The sequence below is a fragment of the Scyliorhinus torazame genome, chromosome 22, assembly GCF_047496885.1.
Source record: "Scyliorhinus torazame isolate Kashiwa2021f chromosome 22, sScyTor2.1, whole genome shotgun sequence".
NCBI classification, from domain to species: Eukaryota; Metazoa; Chordata; class Chondrichthyes; order Carcharhiniformes; family Scyliorhinidae; genus Scyliorhinus; species Scyliorhinus torazame.
The window spans coordinates 10,955,294-10,974,044 of NC_092728.1; the positions used below are offsets into that span (position 1 = coordinate 10,955,294).

The 18,751-nt window shown below is 54.1% G+C and overlaps 1 protein-coding gene across 2 annotated transcripts; it reads right to left on the minus strand.

Annotated features, from left to right (window-relative positions):
• Positions 1 to 8,224: 8,224 nt before the first annotated feature.
• On the minus strand, positions 8,225 to 17,550 carry tsr2 (TSR2 ribosome maturation factor). 2 transcript variants are annotated; one of them, XM_072487877.1, is made up of 5 exons: positions 17,417 to 17,550; positions 14,686 to 14,776; positions 11,659 to 11,750; positions 8,819 to 8,998; positions 8,225 to 8,398 (listed from the first exon to the last, which is right to left on the minus strand). In XM_072487877.1, exons 1-5 carry the CDS (start codon positions 17,495 to 17,497, stop codon positions 8,270 to 8,272), a joined length of 573 nt encoding a protein of 190 aa, XP_072343978.1. In that variant the 5' UTR covers positions 17,498 to 17,550; the 3' UTR covers positions 8,225 to 8,269. The 2 variants fall into 2 exon arrangements, with proteins under 2 accessions (XP_072343978.1, XP_072343979.1); XM_072487878.1 differs by lacking the exon at positions 17,417 to 17,550 and adding an exon at positions 16,202 to 16,468.
• Positions 17,551 to 18,751: the final 1,201 nt, after the last annotated feature.

Here is an 18,751-nt window from a genome sequence, read left to right on the forward strand (position 1 = left end):
CCAATGAATGGTCTGGGCAATAGCCACTCCCAGTCGGTCGAGGCAGTCGCACATTCAGGACACAATCTCTTTACTCCCTCGTGTAAATCATTTCATTTGAGCAGCGATCATTCAGGGATCTATCGAGGCGTCAGGGTTCCAGATTAGAGGAGATAGATTTCATCAGCGATCGGGACACGCTCGGCCACGGTGTCTACCCTCTTTCCAATCTCCAACACCAGATCCTCATCTCGATTATCCCCTCAGCACCTCCGCCAGCAACAGAATTGAGTGTCCTGGCGAACGCGTATTAACAGGGGGGGGGGGGGGGTCTCAGGGTGTGTCTGCACTAACAAGGGACGCCTGGTTGGTCAGTGTGTGAAGGAGGTCTCCCGGGGAGTATGTCAGTATTTACAGGATGTCCCCGGGGAGTGTGTCAGTATTTACAGGGGGGTCCCCAGGGAGTGTGTCAGTATTTACAGGGGGTCCACGGGGAGTGTGTCAGTGTTTACAGGGGGTCCACGGGGAGTGTGTCAGTATTTACAGGGGGTTCCGGGGAGTGTGTCAGTATTTACAGGGGGTCCCCGGGGAGTGTGTCAGTATTTACAGGGGGTCACCGGGGAGTGTGTCAGTATTTACAGGGGGTCCACGGGGAGTGTGTCAGTATTTACAGGGTTCCACGGGGAGTCTCAGTATTTACAGGGTACCCCCGGGGAGTGTGTCAGTATTTACAGGGGGGTCCCCGGGGAGTGTGTCAGTATTTACAGGGGTCCACGGGGAGTGTCAGTATTTACAGGGGGTCCACATAGAGTGTCAGTATTTACAGTGGGTTCACGGGGAGTGTGTCAGTATTTACAGGGGGTCCACGGGGAGTGTCAGTATTTACAGGGTGCCCCCGGGGAGTGTGTCAGTATTTACAGGGGGTCCATGGGGAGTGTCAGTATTTACAGGGTGTCCCCGGGGAGTGTGTCAGTATTTACAGGGGGTCCCCGGGGAGTGTGTCAGTATTTACAGGGTGCCCCCGGGGAGTGTGTCAGTATTTACAGGGTGCCCCCGGGGAGTGTGTCAGTATTTACAGGGGGTCCCCGGGGAGTGTGTCAGTATTTACAGTGGGTTCACGGGGAGTGTGTCAGTATTTACAGGGGGTCCACGGGGAGTGTCAGTATTTACAGGGTGCCCCCGGGGAGTGTGTCAGTATTTACAGGGGGTCCATGGGGAGTGTCAGTATTTACAGGGTGTCCCCGGGGAGTGTGTCAGTATTTACAGGGGGTCCCCGGGGAGTGTGTCAGTATTTACAGGGTGCCCCCGGGGAGTGTGTCAGTATTTACAGGGTGCCCCCGGGGAGTGTGTCAGTATTTACAGGGGGTCCCCGGGGAGTGTGTCAGTATTTACAGGGGGTCCCCGGGGAGTGTGTCAGTATTTACAGGGGTCCACGGGGAGTGTGTCAGTATTTACAGTGGGTCCCCGGGGAGTGTCAGTATTTACAGGGGGTCCCCGGGGAGTGTCAGTATTTACAGGGGGTCCCCGGGGAGTGTCAGTATTTCCAGGGGTCCACGGGGAGTGTCAGTATTTACAGGGTGCCCCCGGGGAGTGTGTCAGTATTTACAGGGGGTCCCCGGGGAGTGTGTCAGTATTTACAGGGGGTCCCCGGGGAGTGTCAGTATTTACAGGGTGCCCCCGGGGAGTGTGTCAGTATTTACAGGGGGTCCCCGGGGAGTGTGTCAGTATTTACAGGGGGTCCCCGGGGAGTGTCAGTATTTACAGGGGGTCCCCGGGGAGTGTCAGTATTTACAGGGGTCCACGGGGAGTGTCAGTATTTACAGGGTGCCCCCGGGGAGTGTGTCAGTATTTACAGGGGGTCCCGGGGAGCGTGTCAGTATTTACAGGGGTTTCCCGGGGAGTGTGTCAGTATTTACAGGGGGTCCCCGGGGAGTGTCAGTATTTGCAGGGGTCCACGGGGAGTGTGTCAGTATTTACAGGGGGTCCCCGGGGAGTGTCAGTATTTGCAGGGGTCCACGGGGAGTGTGTCAGTATTTACAGGGGGTCCCCGGGGAGTGTCAGTATTTGCAGGGGTCCACGGGGAATGTGTCAGTATTTACAGGGGGTCCCCGGGGAGTGTCAGTATTTACAGGGGGTTCCATGGGGAGTGTCAGTATTTACAGGGTGTCCCCGGGGAGTGTGTCAGTATTTACAGGGGGTCACCGGGGAGTGTGTCAGTATTTACAGGGGGTCCCGGGGAGTGTGTCAGTATTTACAGGGGTTTCCCGGGGAGTGTGTCAGTATTTACAGGGGGTCCCCAGGGGAGTGTGTCAGTATTTACAGGGGTTTCCCGGGGAGTGTGTCAGTATTTACAGGGGTCCACGGGGAGTGTCAGTATTTACAGGGTGCCCCCGGGGAGTGTGTCAGTATTTACAGGGGTTTCCCGGGGAGTGTGTCAGTATTTACAGGGGGTCCCCGGGGAGTGTCAGTATTTGCAGGGGTCCACGGGGAGTGTGTCAGTATTTACAGGGGGTCCCCGGGGAGTGTCAGTATTTGCAGGGGTCCACGGGGAGTGTGTCAGTATTTACAGGGGGTCCCCGGGGAGTGTCAGTATTTGCAGGGGTCCACGGGGAATGTGTCAGTATTTACAGGGGGTCCCCGGGGAGTGTCAGTATTTACAGGGGGTTCCATGGGGAGTGTCAGTATTTACAGGGTGTCCCCGGGGAGTGTGTCAGTATTTACAGGGGGTCACCGGGGAGTGTGTCAGTATTTACAGGGGGTCCCGGGGAGTGTGTCAGTATTTACAGGGGTTTCCCGGGGAGTGTGTCAGTATTTACAGGGGGTCCCCAGGGGAGTGTGTCAGTATTTACAGGGGTTTCCCGGGGAGTGTGTCAGTATTTACAGGGGTCCACGGGGAGTGTCAGTATTTACAGGGTGCCCCCGGGGAGTGTGTCAGTATTTACAGGGGGTCCCCGGGGAGTGTGTCAGTATTTACAGGGGGTCCCCGGGGGAGTGTGTCAGTATTTGCAGGGGTTCACGGGGAGTGTCAGTATTTACAGGGTGCCCCCGGGGAGTGTGTCAGTATTTACAGGGGGTCCCCGGGGAGTGTCAGTATTTGCAGGGGTCCACGGGGAGTGTTACAGTGCTTCTGGGCCTTGGTGAGGCCGCAGCTGGAGAACGTATTTCAGGAAAGATTGACTTACATCGGAAGCAGGTTGGAGGCAGGTTGATTGGGTCGGTTCCTGGGATGAAGGGGCTTTTTTGTCTCGTGAGGAGAGGTTGAGTAGATTGGGGCGACACTCATAGGAGTTTTGAAGAACGAAAAATTATCTTACTGAAACGCGTCAGATTCTGAGGGGGGGAGGGGGGGTGGAGGATGTCTCCCTTCATCATGAGGGGATTCTAGAACTGCGGAGGGGGGGGTCACAGTTTGAGAATAAGGGGGTTCCTCCATTGAAGACAGAGATGGAGGGGGGGGGGGGATCTTCTCTGCGAGGAGGGTCAGTGTGTGGAATTCTCTTCCCTCCCCACCCAGACAGCAGTGAGGGCTGCGGATCACTCCAAGGCCGAGTTAAACGGACTCTTGACTCTTGATCGACAAAGAGGTGGGGGGGGGGGGGGGAATGCAGGGGAGGGACAGGACAGTGGAGTTGAGGCTACAATAAGATCGGCCATCATTTCACTGGGTGGCAGAACAGGCTTGAAGGGCCGAATGGCCTAATCTGCTCCGATATGCAATGTTCTCATTTCCCAACATTGAACTGGTCACTTCAGCATGATAAAATAACTTCAATATATTCCCCAGTGACACAAGAGGCTCCAAAATGCTCCACGGCCAACTTTTTGCCACTGTGGTCACTGTTGTAGTGTGAAAACCACAGCAGCCAATTCACGCACATCACGTTTGCACGAACAGCAACGAGCAGATGGTCTGTTTGAGCAATGTTGCCCCTCCATGCACTGTGTCTCACTGATCAATCACTACGGCAAGGACAAAACCTGAGAAAATACTTACGCTTAGTGTTACATTCCAAAGTGTGTTTTTTTTTTTATATATTGGCAAGCTATATGTCCATTAGACACCGACCTCCATCCCCTGGAACCCAGGTCCACAGACTGATGGGGGAGTGGGGATTTTAATAATAATAATTGCTTATTGTCACAAGTAGGCTTCAATGAAGTTACTGTGAAAAGCCCCTAGTCGCCACATTTCGGCGCCTGTTCAGGGAGGCCAGTACGGGAATTGAACTCGCGCTGCTGCCTTGTTCTGCATTGCAAGCCGGCTGTTTAGCCCACTGTGCTAAACCAGCACCTAATTTCCACTGTTAAAGAACTTGGAACAGCGCTTATTATTCCACATGCGTACCGGCAGGACAGAGGGAGCTTTACCCAGGGCTGTATCTGTCAGGGAGTGGTTGATGGGGACAGTGTAGAGGGAGCTTTATTCTGTATCTAACCCCGTGCTGTACCTGTCCTGGGAGTGTTTGATGTGGACAGTGTAGAGGGAGCTTTACTCTGTATCTAACCCCGTGCTGTACCTGTCCTGGGAGTGTTGATGGGGACAGTGTAGAGGGAGCTTTACTCTGTATCTAACCCCGTGCTGTACCTGTCCTGGGAGTGTTTGATGGGGACAGTGTAGAGGGAGCTTTACTCTGTATCTAACCCTGTGCTGTACCTGTCCTGGGAGTGTTGATGGGGACAGTGTAGAGGGAGCTTTACTCTGTATCTAACCCTGTGCTGTACCTGTCCTGGGAGTGTTTGGTGGGGACAGTGTAGAGGGAGCTTTACTCTGTATCTAACACCATGCTGCACCTGTCCTGGGAGTGTTTGTTAGGGACAGTGCTTACTTTGTAATTGATATTTTCACATTGACTTATTGCAGTGCACAAGCCTACTTGTGACAATAAGATTATTATTATTAGGTGCCCGAATTGAATGAAGATTAGGCTGTGGCAATTGAATGCATGTAAAGATCAGGCAACTGGATTGAAGACTTAATTCAAAATTCTAATAAATGTATATTATTATGCTTAATAACTCTGTATTGTAGCCATCTAAGATGGCCACCTGCAAAGGACCATGGGAATTATGGCCAACCCAGGACCCAGCCTATGTGTGTCTAAAACACAGGTAACCAGACCTGATCGAAACCCCCGCTCGTTTACATTTTAATGGCCCATTTTCCCAGGACAATGGAACTCCAATCAAGCAACCGGTACAGCCAGACTGATCGGCGCCACTCCCCTTACTCAGAAATCACAACTGCTGAGGACTCGCCCAGCTACCAAGGCACCCGCCCCTTTATTGGTCAAAATCGGAGAGAGTGATCAGAGCCCAGTCGAACTATTGGGTCCAAGGTTAAGGACCGCCCCAAAGAGTGCAAAATCCCAGGGGGATAAAAGAGAGCACAGCCATGTGTTCTGTCTCTCTTGGATCCGGCCTGTGCCAGCCCAATTGCAGCAGGAACAGCCAGCCAAGTTCAAGACCAACGATCGCTACCTGACGGATGAGCCCAGCAGAAACAGAGCCACTTTCTTCAAATCAGCCAAGTGAAATCCAGATAAAGGCCTTATCCATTTGCCCTGAATTTAAGTATAGGTTATTGTAGCTGATAGGTGTAGTTTAACTCATAGTAGATATTATGTTTGCATGTTGAGATAACTCTTGTGTATGTAAATAAACCATCTTTTGAACTAACTAACTGGTTGTGTGGTCATTCGATCGATATAAGGGAAAGGCTTGTGGTTGACCGAGATAAATAAATAGAGCAACAGTATGGCCAGTAATCTACGCATTGTGTAATATGATGCTTCCAGTTTCCAAAGTCCCGAGCAGAGTTGCAAACTACATGATTTGCAATGTTTTCCAGGACGAATCTCGCAGCTCCTGATTTCACAGATCGCACTCGCCCCACTCCCCTGCACAATCTGTGTAACCTAACCTACACATCTTCAGACACCATGCGGAGTTTGGTACGGCCAATCCACATAACTGTGGGAGGAAACCGGAGCACCCGGAGGAAACCCAGGGAAAACGTGCAAACTCCACATAGACAGACACCCGAAGTCGGAATTGAACCCTGGATTCTGGCGCTGTGAGGCAGCAGTGCTAACCGCTGTGTCACGTGCCGCCCACAATGAGTTTGGGTTTTTGTTCGGGGGGCGGGAGGGATAAGAGGAGTTGCGTTTCCTTGAATAGCTCCAACGAGATCACGTTTGTTGAAGCAGAAATGTTGCCGGAGATGAGGAAAACACTGAAGGGGGTGACGATGTTCATTGTAAGTGTGCGCGGCCACTGAATTCCCCAACCTTTTCCTCCATCAAAGTCCGAGTCCCACCAGAGACACAGATTCAGAAACGTGCTCCTGACGGTGCGAGGAGACTACCTCACACCCATTTTTAAAAATATATTTTTATTCAAATTTTTCATTTTATAGAATACACACATTTACATACATATATCTCTTACACACCTCAACCCCTCGCACAACCTAACCCCTTCCCCATCCCATCTCCCCACCTTAACTAACGGTGGCCAACTCCTTGATATAAACAGTAAACGGCTGCCACCTCCGATCGAACGCCTTGGTGCTCCTCTTACGTACCTGACTCTCCTGTGGTAGAAGAACTCCATCAGGTCTCCCAGCCACATTGCAGCACTGGTTGAAGATGACGGCCTCCTCCACAACAGTACTCGCCTCCGGGCAATCAGCGAGGCGAAGACCAGGACATCGGTCCCCGCGCCCGTCTGTAGCTCCGGCGAATCTCACACCCCAAATATGGTCACAAAAGGACAGGAAGTGCTCCCTTCCTCCGACCCTGCGAGTGAAAGACCCATCTCCATTAGAGGGGCCAGGGGGGAGGTTCACGCGAGTGGGGCTGGGGGCACATGCGAGTGGGGCTGGGGGGGACGTGAGAGAGTGGCCATGGGTGGTCGCGCACATGTGACAGGGGCCAAGGGGGAGCGCGCAGGCGAGAGGGACCAGACGGGGGAACGCATGCGAGAGGGAGAGAGTGAGGGGGGGGGGGCATGCGAGAGGGGGAGGGCGTGCGAGAGGGGAGGTGAGGGGGCGTGCGAGGGGGGCCGGGGGGGGGGGGGGGGGGGTGGGAGAGGCACGTGTGGGAGGGGGAACGGGGGCACATGTGTGGCTCATGTTTGCTACGGTGCTGTCCCAGGGAACCTTAAGAGCGACACTGGGTCTGCTCCAGGGCAAGCAGGGGTAGACACAGAAACTTTGTTGTCCAGGGCAGTCTTATCATTCTCAATCCATTATTCAACACACATAGATGTATTGGCCATGCTGCCATGGGCGCCACTTCTGGTTTTTGCATCAATTTCAGGATTTGGGAGAAATTGGGAGAAGACTCGCTCCACCAACTGGTTGGAGTCCACAACTGCACCGTTACAGGCAACTGTTGACGTGTTTTTTTATCTAAGGTTACCATTGCAGGTTGCTCCAGCAAAAAAAAAAAAGCAGGGGCAGCGCAATGGTTAGCACTGCTGCCTCACGGCGCCAAGGTCCCAGGTTCGATCCTGGCTCTGGGTCACTGTCCGTGTGGAGTTTGCACATTCTCCCCGTGTCTCACCCCCACAACCCAAAGATGTGCAGGGTAGGTGGATTGGCCGCGCTAAATTGCCCCTTAATTGAGAAAAAATGAATTGGGTACTAAATTTTTTTAAAACCTGGCGCAGATGCGATGGGCCGAATGGTCTCATATCTCTGGAGTGAGATTTGAACCCACAAAACCGGGGATAGGGAGACACAAACGCCACCCACTCAGCCACGGTTGACATGGGGCAAGTACGGGCAAACCAGCAACACCACCCACTCCTCTCCAAACATGCATCAATTGAGCTCTGACTGACCCGGGACCGGGATTGCTTGGGTCCTTTATCCATTAAAGGGACAGGTTGGATTCACACGAAATTCTTCCGCAACAACAACACAGTGTGCGTTTGACAGTGTAACCCTCTGGCAGGCCAGCTAACCGAGGAAAGCACACGTTTGACGTGTATAGCAGGAGTGCCGGTATTTGGAAGAGGGGACAGATCCGACTGCCAGGCGCCAGGGAAGACAAAATTGGGCATTTCCTCCACATGAGGCAGGACACTGCCGACACTTTCCACCACAATACCGGCATGTGCCTTCCCCGCCTCCTCCGTTTGCTCGTGCGACATCCAGGCCTCGTCTGTCCAATTTTCCCCTCTGAGGGAGGGGTTGCTGGGAAGTGGCGGTTCCTGTGCCAGCGATGCATTGTTGGGGAGGGGGGGGGGGGGGGGTAAACAGTCAGTCACTCAGTCTCTGAACTCGCTACTTCCTCTTCCGCCGCACGACCGTCCAGCCGTCCTGTGGCGGTGGTTCCTCCGCCGTGGTGCTGGGGCCTGGTTGCTGCAGTGGGCTGGGCTCGCTGTTGGGACCGTGGGGGCCGCAGTCCATCGCCTGTTGACAAAGAGGAAAGCGGTGGGAGGGTCAGGAGAGCTGGTCAACGAAGCGGCAAGGCGCCAGTTCTTTGGGCAGAGACCAGCGCTGCCACTTTAGCACCATCCCTCCCGCCCTCCCTCCATTTGGCAGTTCATGGACCGAGAGCGGTTTAGGCCCTCAAGCAGTGGCTGACAGGAGGCACCCGGGCCCAACCCTGCCCTGTCTGGAGGCTCAAGCCCAACCCCAGGCGAGATGGGGTTGGGGCCGGACCCTGTGTAACACGCCTGGCAGAGTATCCACACCAAGCCACTGCGGGCAGCTGTTCTCGCTGCCAAACGCCCCCCCCCCCCCCCCCAAGTTGACATTTCGACCGCCCATCTGAAACGAGCGGTAATTTAAAAAGTTCCTCGATTTAAATAACCACTTCCTGACACTTACTTCTGCTTCATCATCATCCCCCTCCTCGCTGCTGTCCCCCTCGACGGCTGGGCTCTCCCCTTGCACTGCATTCACCTTCCCGTTGGCCTTCCTCTGCGCCAGCTCTCCGATGCGACCCCTGACCTCGGCTTCCTGGCCCCTCCGGCACAGGCCAAAGAAGGTCCAGATCTGCAGCGCCACCTGAGGGAAGAGAGGCGCGCGCACAGGGAGAGGGTTAGGGAAGCGAGCTGTTCGGCAGCACCAAGGTGGGAACGAGGCCCTTGTCCACACTGCCTACAAATATCACCGGGAGTGGGGGAAGCAAGTGGAGGAGGAGGTTACAGATATAGGGAGGGGGGCAGGAGGAGGTTACAGATATAGGGAGGGTGTAGGGGCTGGAGGAGGTGACAGAGATAGGGAGGGGTGTAGGGGCTGGAGGAAGTTACAGAGATAGGGAGGGGTGTAGGGTCTGGAGGGGGTTACAGAGATAGGGAGGGTTGTAGGGCTGGAGGAGGTTACAGTGATAGGGAGGGTTGTAGGGGCAGGAGGAGGTTACAGAGATAGGGAGGGGTGTAGGGGCTGGAGGAGGTTACAGAGATAGGGAGGGGTGTAGGGACTGGAGGAGGTTACAGAGATAGGGAGGGGTGTAGGGACTGGAGGAGGTTACAGAGATAGGGAGGGTTGTAGGGGCTGGAGGAGGTTACAGAGATAGGGAGGGGTGTAGGGACTGGAGGAGGTTACAGAGATAGGGAGGGTTGTAGGGGCTGGAGGAGGTTACGGAGATAGGGAGGGGTGTAGGGACTGGAGGAGGTTACAGAGATAGGGAGGGGTGTAGGGGCTGGAGGAGGTTACAGTGATAGGGAGGGGGGGCAGGAGGAGGTTACAGAGATAGGGAGGGGGGCAGGAGGAGGTTACAGAGATAGGGAGGGGGGGCAGGAGGAGGTTACAGAGATAGGGAGGGGGCAGGAGGAGGTTACAGAGATAGGGAGGGGGGCAGGAGGAGGTTACAGATATAGGGAGGGTGTAGGGGCTGGAGGAGGTGACAGAGATAGGGAGGGGTGTAGGGGCTGGAGGAAGTTACAGAGATAGGGAGGGGTGTTAGGGTCTGGAGGGGGTTACAGAGATAGGGAGGGTTGTAGGGGCTGGAGGAGGTTACAGTGATAGGGAGGGTTGTAGGGGCAGGAGGAGGTTACAGAGATAGGGAGGGGTGTAGGGGCTGGAGGAGGTTACAGAGATAGGAGGGGTGTAGGGACTGGAGGAGGTTACAGAGATAGGAGGGGTTGTAGGGGGCTGGAGGAGGTTACGGAGATAGGGGAGGGGTGTAGGGACTGGAGGAGGTTACAGAGATAGGGAGGGGTGTAGGGGCTGGAGGAGGTTACAGTGATAGGGAGGGGGGCAGGAGGAGGTTACAGAGATAGGGAGGGGGGCAGGAGGAGGTTACAGAGATAGGGAGGGGGCAGGAGGAGGTTACAGAGATAGGGAGGGGGGCAGGGAGGAGGTTACAGAGATAGGGAGGGGGGCAGGAGGAGGTTACAGATATAGGGAGGGTGTAGGGCTGGAGGAGGTGACAGAGATAGGGAGGGGTGTAGGGGCTGGAGGAAGTTACAGAGATAGGGAGGGGTGTAGGGTCTGGAGGGGGTTACAGAGATAGGGAGGGTTGTAGGGGCTGGAGGAGGTTACAGTGATAGGGAGGGTTGTAGGGGCAGGAGGAGGTTACAGAGATAGGGAGGGGTGTAGGGGCTGGAGGAGGTTACTGAGATAGGGAGGGGTGTAGGGACTGGAGGAGGTTACAGAGATAGGGAGGGGTGTAGGGACTGGAGGAGGTTACAGAGATAGGGAGGGTTGTAGGGGCTGGAGGAGGTTACAGAGATAGGGAGGGGTGTAGGGACTGGAGGAGGTTACAGAGATAGGGAGGGTTGTAGGGGCTGGAGGAGGTTACGGAGATAGGGAGGGGTGTAGGGACTGGAGGAGGTTACAGAGATAGGGAGGGTGTAGGGGCTGGAGGAGGTTACAGTGATAGGAGGGGGGGCAGGAGGAGGTTACAGAGATAGGGAGGGGGCAGGAGGAGGTTACAGAGATAGGGAGGGGGGCAGGAGGAGGTTACAGAGATAGGGAGGGGGGCAGGAGGAGGTTACAGAGATAGGAGGGGTGTAGGGGCTGGAGGAGGTTACAGAGATAGGGAGGGTTGTCGGGGCTGGAGAAGGTTACAGAGGTAGGGAGGGGTGTAGGGGCTGGAGGAGGTTACAGAGATAGGGAGGGGTGTAGGGGCTGGAGGAGGTTACAGAGATAGGGAGGGTGTGTAGGGGCTGGAGGGAGGTTACAGAGATAGGGAGGGGTGTAGGAGCTGGAGGAGGTTACAGAGATAGGGAGGGTGTGTAGGGGCTGGAGGAGGTTACAGAGATAGGGAAGGTTGTAAGGGGCTGGAGGAGGTTACAGAGATAGGGAGGGTTGTCGGGGCTGGAGGAGGTTTCAGAGATAGGGAGGGGTGTAGGGGCTGGAGGAGGTTACAGAGATAGGGAGGGTTGTAGGAAGTTACAGAGATAGGGAGGGTTGTAGGGGCTGGAGGAGGTTACAGAGATAGGGGGGCTGGAGGAGGTTCAGAGATAGGGAGGGTTGTAGGGGCTGGAGGAGGTTACAGAGATAGGGAGGGTTATAGGGGCTGGAGGAGGTTACAGAGTTAGGGAGGGTTATAGGGGCTGGAGGAGGTTACAGAGTTAGGGAGGGGTGTAGGGACTACACAGATAGGGAGAGGCTACCGAGTAATTTGGACTTGAGTGAGGGAATTCCAAAAATGTGGGTTCACTGGACACTGTGCCAGTGGGGGTCAGTGTGCAGGGGCTGTGCGGCTATGGAACTCTTACCTCAGGTAAGCTGCCATCTTCTACAACAGTGTCAAATTCATTGTACACCATATCAGTCAGGAGCTCCTCCACCTCCTCAGTTTCCAAGTCAACTGCAATGTCAGGAATAGATGTGGAAAAAAAAAAAGAGGGTTAAGTAACTTCAGCAACATTCAGATTTGGGCTGACAAGTGTGACACAAGCCCCAGGCGATGACCATCTCCATTAAGAGAGGATCTAACCACCGCCCCTTGACATTCAATGGCATTACCATCGCTGAATCCCCCACACTCAACATCCTGGGGGTTACCATTGACCAGAAACTGAACTGGACACAGACACATTAATACTGTGGCTACCAGGGCAGGTCAGAGGCTGGGAATCCTGCGGAAAGTAACTCACCTCCTGACCCCCCCAAAGCCTGTCCACCATCTCCAAGGCACAAGTCAGGAGTGGGATGGAAACTCTCCACTTGACTGGTGAGTGCAGCTCCAACAACACTCGAGCAGCTCGACACCATCCAGGACAAAGCAGCCCCGCTTGATCGACACCCCATCCACACACATTCACTCCCTCCCCCACCGACGCACAGTGGCAGCCGTGTGTACCATCTACAAGATGCCCTGCAGCAACTCACCAAGGTTCCTGAGGCAGCACCTTCCAAAACCGTGACCTCTACCATCTTGCACAAGGGGCAGCAGACACCTGGGACCCCCGCCACGTGCAAGTTCCCCCTCCCAGCCTCAGTCACAATCCTGAATCGGGTATTCCTTCACTGCCAGTGCGGCGGCGCGGTAGCGCAGTGGTTAGCACAATTGCTTCACAGCCGCCAGGATCCCAGGTTCGAGTCCCGGCTTGGGACACTGTCTGTGCGGAGTCTGCACGTTCTCCCCGTGTCTGCGTTGGTTTCCTCCGGGTGCTCCGGTTTCCTCCCATAAGTCCCGAAAGACATGTTAGGTGAATTGGACATTCTGAATTCTCCCTCTGTGTACCCAAACAGGTGCCGGAATGTGGCGACTAGGCGCTTTTCACAGTAACTTCATTGCAGTGTTAATGTAAGCCTACTTGTGACAGTAAAGATTATTATTAATAAATGGGTCAAAACCATAACAGCCTCCCTAACAGCACTGTGGGTGTACCTACACCACACGGGGACTGCAGCGGCTCAAGAAGGCAGCTGACCCACCACCTTATCAGGGGGCAATTAGGGATGGGCAGTAAATGCTGGGACTGAGGCAGCGAAACCCACATCCCCTGAGAGAGGTTAAAGGAATAATTCCAGTGTCACGTTTGATCATTTGAAGTGGTCACGTTGTATCCCATGATGTCCAGGAATCATTTGGTTAAATCTAGACTGCTGTCCCTCCAAATAATCTTAACAAAGAACTTTACCAGAATGATGCTTTGACTCTTAAGGGTTAAATGACGAAAAGGAGGTGAAACACAAATTATGGTTGTATCCCTTTGGAATTTAGAATGTATAGGAGTGATTTGATCAAAGTTGACGAGATGTGCAGAAGAACTGATCGACAGAAACAGTTTCCCACTGGACTTTTTCTGTGTAACAGACCGAGAAGGGGGGCTGAATGGGCCTCCTCCTGTGTAACAGACTCGAGAGGGGCTGAATGGGCCTCCTCCTGTGTAACAGACTCGAGAGGGCCTGAATGGGCCTCCTCCTGTTCCTGTGTAACAGACTCGAGAGGGGCTGAATGGGCCTCCTCCTGTGTAACAGACTCGAGAGGGGCTGAATGGGCCTCCTCCTGTTTCTCTGAAACAGGCTCGAGAGGAGCTGAATGGGTCTCCTCCTGTTCCAGGGTAACAGGCTCGAGAAGAGCTGAACGGGACTCCTCCTGTTCCAGGGTAACAGGCTTGAGGAGGGCTGAATGGCCTCCTCCTGTTCCAGTGTAACAGGCTCGAGAGGGGCTGAACGGGACTCATCCTGTTCCTGTGTAACAGGCTGGAGAGGGGCTGAATGGGCCTCCTCCTGTTTCTCTGAAACAGGTTCGAGAGGAGCTGAATGGGTCTCCTCCTGTTCCAGGGTAACAGGCTCGAGAAGAGCTGAACGGGATTCCTCCTGTTCCAGGGTAACAGGCTCGAGGAGGGGCTGAATGGGCCTCCTCCTGTTCCTGTGTAACAGACTCGAGAGGGGCTGAACGGGACTCCTCCTGTTCCTGTGTAACAGGCTCGAGAGGAGCTGAACAGGACTCCTCCTGTTCCTGTGTAACAGGCTCGACGAGGGGCTGAATGGCCTCCTGTTCCTGTGTAACAGGCTCGAGAGGAGCTGAATGGGTCTCCTCCTGTTCCAGGGTAACAGGCTCGAGAAGAGCTGAACGGGACTCCTCCTGTTCCAGGGTAACAGGCTCGAGGAGGGACTGAATGGGCCTCCTCCTGTTCCTGTGTAACAGGCTGGAGAGGGGCTGAATGGGCCTCCTCCTGTTCCAGGGTAACAGGCTCGAGGAGGGGCTGAATGGTCTCCTCCTGTTCCAGTGTAACAGGCTCGAGAGGGGCTGAATGGCCTCCCCCTGTTCCTGTTTAACAGGCTTGGGAGGGGCTGAATGGGCCTCCTCCTGTTCCTGTTTAACAGGCTTGGGAGGGGCTGAGTGGGCCTCCTCCTGTTCCGGGTGCACATTCTCCCTGAGCCTGCAGGGGTCTCACCTCTACAACTCAAAGATGTGCATGGTAGGTGGATTGGCCATGCTAAATTGCTCCTTAATTCGAAAAGAAAAGAATGGATACTCTAAAAAAAAAATTTTTTAAAGAACGTGCAAACTCCACTCAGTCACCCGAGCCGGAATCGAACCCGGGTCTCTGGCGCTGTGAAGCAGCAGTGCTAACCACTGTGTCACCGTGCTGCCCATAAAGCACGGCCTGCTTTGTCCTGGATGGTGTCAAGCCTCTCGGGTGTTTTGGGAGCTGCCCTCGGGATGTTGATCGAATTGTGGACAAGATTTCTGTGCGGAGGCAAGATTGTAAATGCGTGAATAAGAACGAGCTAATTTGTAGTGGGAGACCAGGGGTTTAACTCTCTGATGTGCTGACGTGACTCACCATTGTCGTAGAAATACTGTGCCACAGCGTTAACCATCCAGTCTGCCTTCTGCTGGCTGTGAGCGCCACCGAATCCATTCTCCACAGCCACCTGCAATTCAGAGACAAAAACGTTCCATCACATCTGTGCTCAAACCTCTATGTGAAGCCCCCCCCCCCCACCCCACACACTTTGGGTTATCCACTTTAGTTGCAAAAACAAGAAGGCAGACTAGTATCTGAATGGCCATATATTAGGAGATGAGAATGTGCAGAGACCCGGGTGTCCTTGTGCACCAGTCGCTGAGGGTAAGCATGCAGGTGCAGCAGGCGGTAAAGAAGGCAAATGGTATGCTGGCCTTCATTGCGAGAGGTTTCGAGTACAGGAGCAGGTATGTCTTGCTGCAATTGTACAAGGCCTTGGTGAGGCCACACCTGGGGTAGTGTGCGCAGTTTTGGTCTCCTTATCTGAGGAAGGATGTTCTTGCTTGTAGAGGGAGTGCAGAGGAGGTTTACCAGACTGATTCCTTGGATGGCAGGATTGACGTAAGAGGAGAGATTGAGTCAGTTAGGATTGTATTCGCCCGAGTTCAGAAGAATGAGGGGGGATCTCATAGAAACATATAAAATTCTAACAGGACTGGACAGAGTGGATACAGGAAGGATGTTCCCGATCGTGAGTGTGTCCAGAGGCAGGAGGCACAGTCTGAGGATACAGGGTAGATCATTTAGGACAGAAATTGGGAGAAATTTCTTCACCCAGAGAGTGGTCGGCCTGTGGAATTTATTATCATACAAAGTAGTTGAGTCCAAAACATTAGGGGCAGCACAAGTCGATAGCACTGTGGCTTCACAGAGCCAGGGTCCCAGGTCCGATTCCCCGCTGGGTCACTGTCTGTGCGGAGTCTGCACGTTCTCCCCGTGTCTGCGTGGGTTTCCTCCGGGTGTTCCGGTTTCCTCCCACAGTCCAAAGACGTGCAGGTGAATTGGCCACGATAAATTGCCCTTCGTGACGAAAAAGTTAGGAGGAGTTATTGGGTTACAGGGATAGGGCGGAAGTGAGGGCTTAAGTGGGTCAGTGCAGACTCGATGGGCCGAATGGCCTTCTTCTGCACTGAATGTTCTATATTGTATTGTTTCAAGAAGCAGTTAGATATTGCACTTGGGGCGAAGGGGATCAAATGATATGGGGGAAAACAGGATTAGGCCATTGAGTTGAATGATCAGCCATGATCCTAATGAATGGAGGAGCAGGCTCGAAGGGCCGAATGGCCTCCTTCTGCTCCTATTTTCTCTACGTTTCGAACCAGGACGTTTGCTCAATGAGGGAATGCTGCATTGCCGTGAGACACTTTGTTACACCATATCCACCTGATCACGAGGTTTAATTACCAAAGGATCAGTAATTAAGAGAGAGGAATGTGCAACAAGACCTGGGTGTCCTCGCATGCCAGTCTTGGGCCTCGGTTAGACAACACTTTGAATACTGTGTGCGGTTTTGTTCTCCTTATGTGAGGAAAGGTTTCTTATGATTTACCCTATCTACGTCCCTCATAATGTTGTGCATCTCAGAGGCGAGGTAAACTGTTTCTTCTTTCTTTGGAGCAGAGAAGGCTGAGGTGTAACCTGATTGAGGTGTATAAGATTAAGAGGGGCATGGACAAAGTGGATAGGAAGCAGCCGTTTCCCTTTGGTGAAGGGTCAACAAAGAGAGGGCATAATCATAAGGTGAGGGGCAGGGGATTTGAGGAAAGGATTATTCACCCAGAAGATGGTGGGAGCCTGCAATGCACTGCCAGGGAGGGTACAGAGGCGGGAAACCTCACAACCTTTAAGACGTACTTGGACAAGCACTTGAAATGTCACAACATTCAAGGCTTTGGGTCAAGTGCTGAGAAGTGCAGCATGGTAGCATGGTGGTTAGCACAATTGCTTCACAGCTCCAGGGTCCCAGGTTCGATTCCCGGCTTGGTTCACTGTCTGTGCGGAGTCTGCACGTTCTCCCTGTGTCTGCGTGGGTTTCCTCCGGGTGCTCCGGTTTCCTCCCACATGTCCAAAGATGTGTAGGTTAGGTAGATTAACCATGCTAAATTGCCCTTAGTGTTCAAAATTGCCCTCAGTGTTGGGTGGGGTTACTGGGTTATGGGGATAGGGTTGAGGTGTTGACCTTGGGTAGGGTGCTCTTTCAAAGAGCCGGTGCAGACTCGATGGGCCAAATGGTCTCCTTCTACACTGTAAATTCTGTGAAGTGGGATTCACCCAGGGGAGGGGGGGTCGCCCAGGGGAGGGGGATCTCCCAGGTTCACCCAGGGGGTTGTGGGGGTCTCCCAGGTTCACCCAGGAGGTTGTGGGGGTCTCCCAGGTTCACCCAGGAGGTTGTGGGGGTCTCCCAGGTTCACCCAGGGGAGGGGGAGTGGGGGTCACCCAGGGGAGGGGGAGTGGGGGTCTCCCAGGTTCACCCAGGGGAGGGGGAGTGAGGGTCTCCCAGGTTCACCCAGTGGGGGGGGGGGTCTCCCTCAAGATTCCAACCAGTAATCACCACTCTGTGACGTCACGTCCGGATACGCTAGCTGTGTTGGCGTCACTTCTGGCCCGCCGCTCTGGGCTGACGGCGCTGCCATCTTGTTTCGCCGCTGATTTTCTTCCCCCCCCCCCAAAAAAAAAACAGCATGGGCACAACTGGCGGCTTCGACCGATCGTTTTTTTCCTCCGGCCGCCCGTCCGCTCGCTTATCCTCCATTTTTTTTCTTACCTGCAAAGCCGGCCAGGCCTCTAGAGCGCTCCGTACGCCCTCGGTAAACAGCAGTCGGGCCTCCTCCTTCAGCGCCGCCATGACAGCCGGTCGGAGGGAGGGAGCGGGCGGGTACAGAGCATGCGCGGGAACGGCGGGCCGGTTCCGGAGCATGCGCAATACCGCCGGGGGAGGAGAAGCAGAGCGTGACCTGGGGACGACCATCGAGCATGCGCGGTCATGGTGGCCTGGTTGAAGTGGCTGCAGCGCGCCTGCGCGGTTATCCGGAGTCCTCCAAGCCTTCGCTGCCGCCCTCTAGCCACCAGGAGGAGGAACTGCAGAGCTGGCCTCCACAGGTCAAACCTGCCTCCCACCCAATCTTGCCCAACATCACCCCCAACCCCCCCCACAAAGGTTGCCTCATCTTTGGCCTGGCTTTTGGGATCCTTTGGTCACCAGCTGCAGCCTCAACAATGAATTACCACTGGGTGACACAAAACAGAAGGAGGCCATTGTTTCCATGGCATCTGTGCTTGCCTGTTGAGCGAGCTGTCCACATGTGCCCCATCGCCTTGTCTTGGTCAATATGCCTGTGAATTATTGTTCTCTTCTGTGTTCACATCCCTCCAGGGTTCCTGCTGGATCCCCTGTTGTCATTTATATAAATGACATAGCTGACTATGGGGGGGGGGGGTGGTAGGATGCTATGACACAAAGACTGGGCGGGTGGTTAACAGTGAGGTTGAGTGTCTTGGATTACAGGAAGATATAGACGGGATGGTCAAATGGGCAGGAAGGTGGAATTTAACCCTGGAAAGTGTGAGGGGATACACTTTGGAAGGAGTAATTTGACAAGGAACTAGTCAATGAATAGCCTGACATTAGGAGGGTCCAAGAAAGAAAGGGACCTTGGAGTGTTTGTCCATAGATCTTTGAAGGCGGGAGGGCGGGTTAATAAGGTGGTGAAAAAGCACATGGGACACTCGCCTTTATCAGTTGAGGCATAGATTACAAAAGCAGGGAGGCCACAGGTGGAGGACTGTGTGCAATTCTGGCCGCCACATTATAGGAAGGATGTGTTTGCAGTGGAGGGGGTGCAGAGGAGATTCACTAGGATGTTGCCTGGGATGGAATATTTACATTACAAAGAGAGGTTGGATAAGCTTGGGTTGTTTTCGCTGGAGCAGAGAAGACGGAGGGCTGACCTGATCAAGTGGACAAGATTATGAGGGGTATGGACAAGGTGGAAAGGGAGCAGCTGTTCCTCTTAGTTGAAGGGTCAGTCAGGAAGGGCCAAGGTGAGGGGCAAGGAGGTTTGAGGGGATGTGAGGAAATCTTTTTTACCCAGAGGGTGGT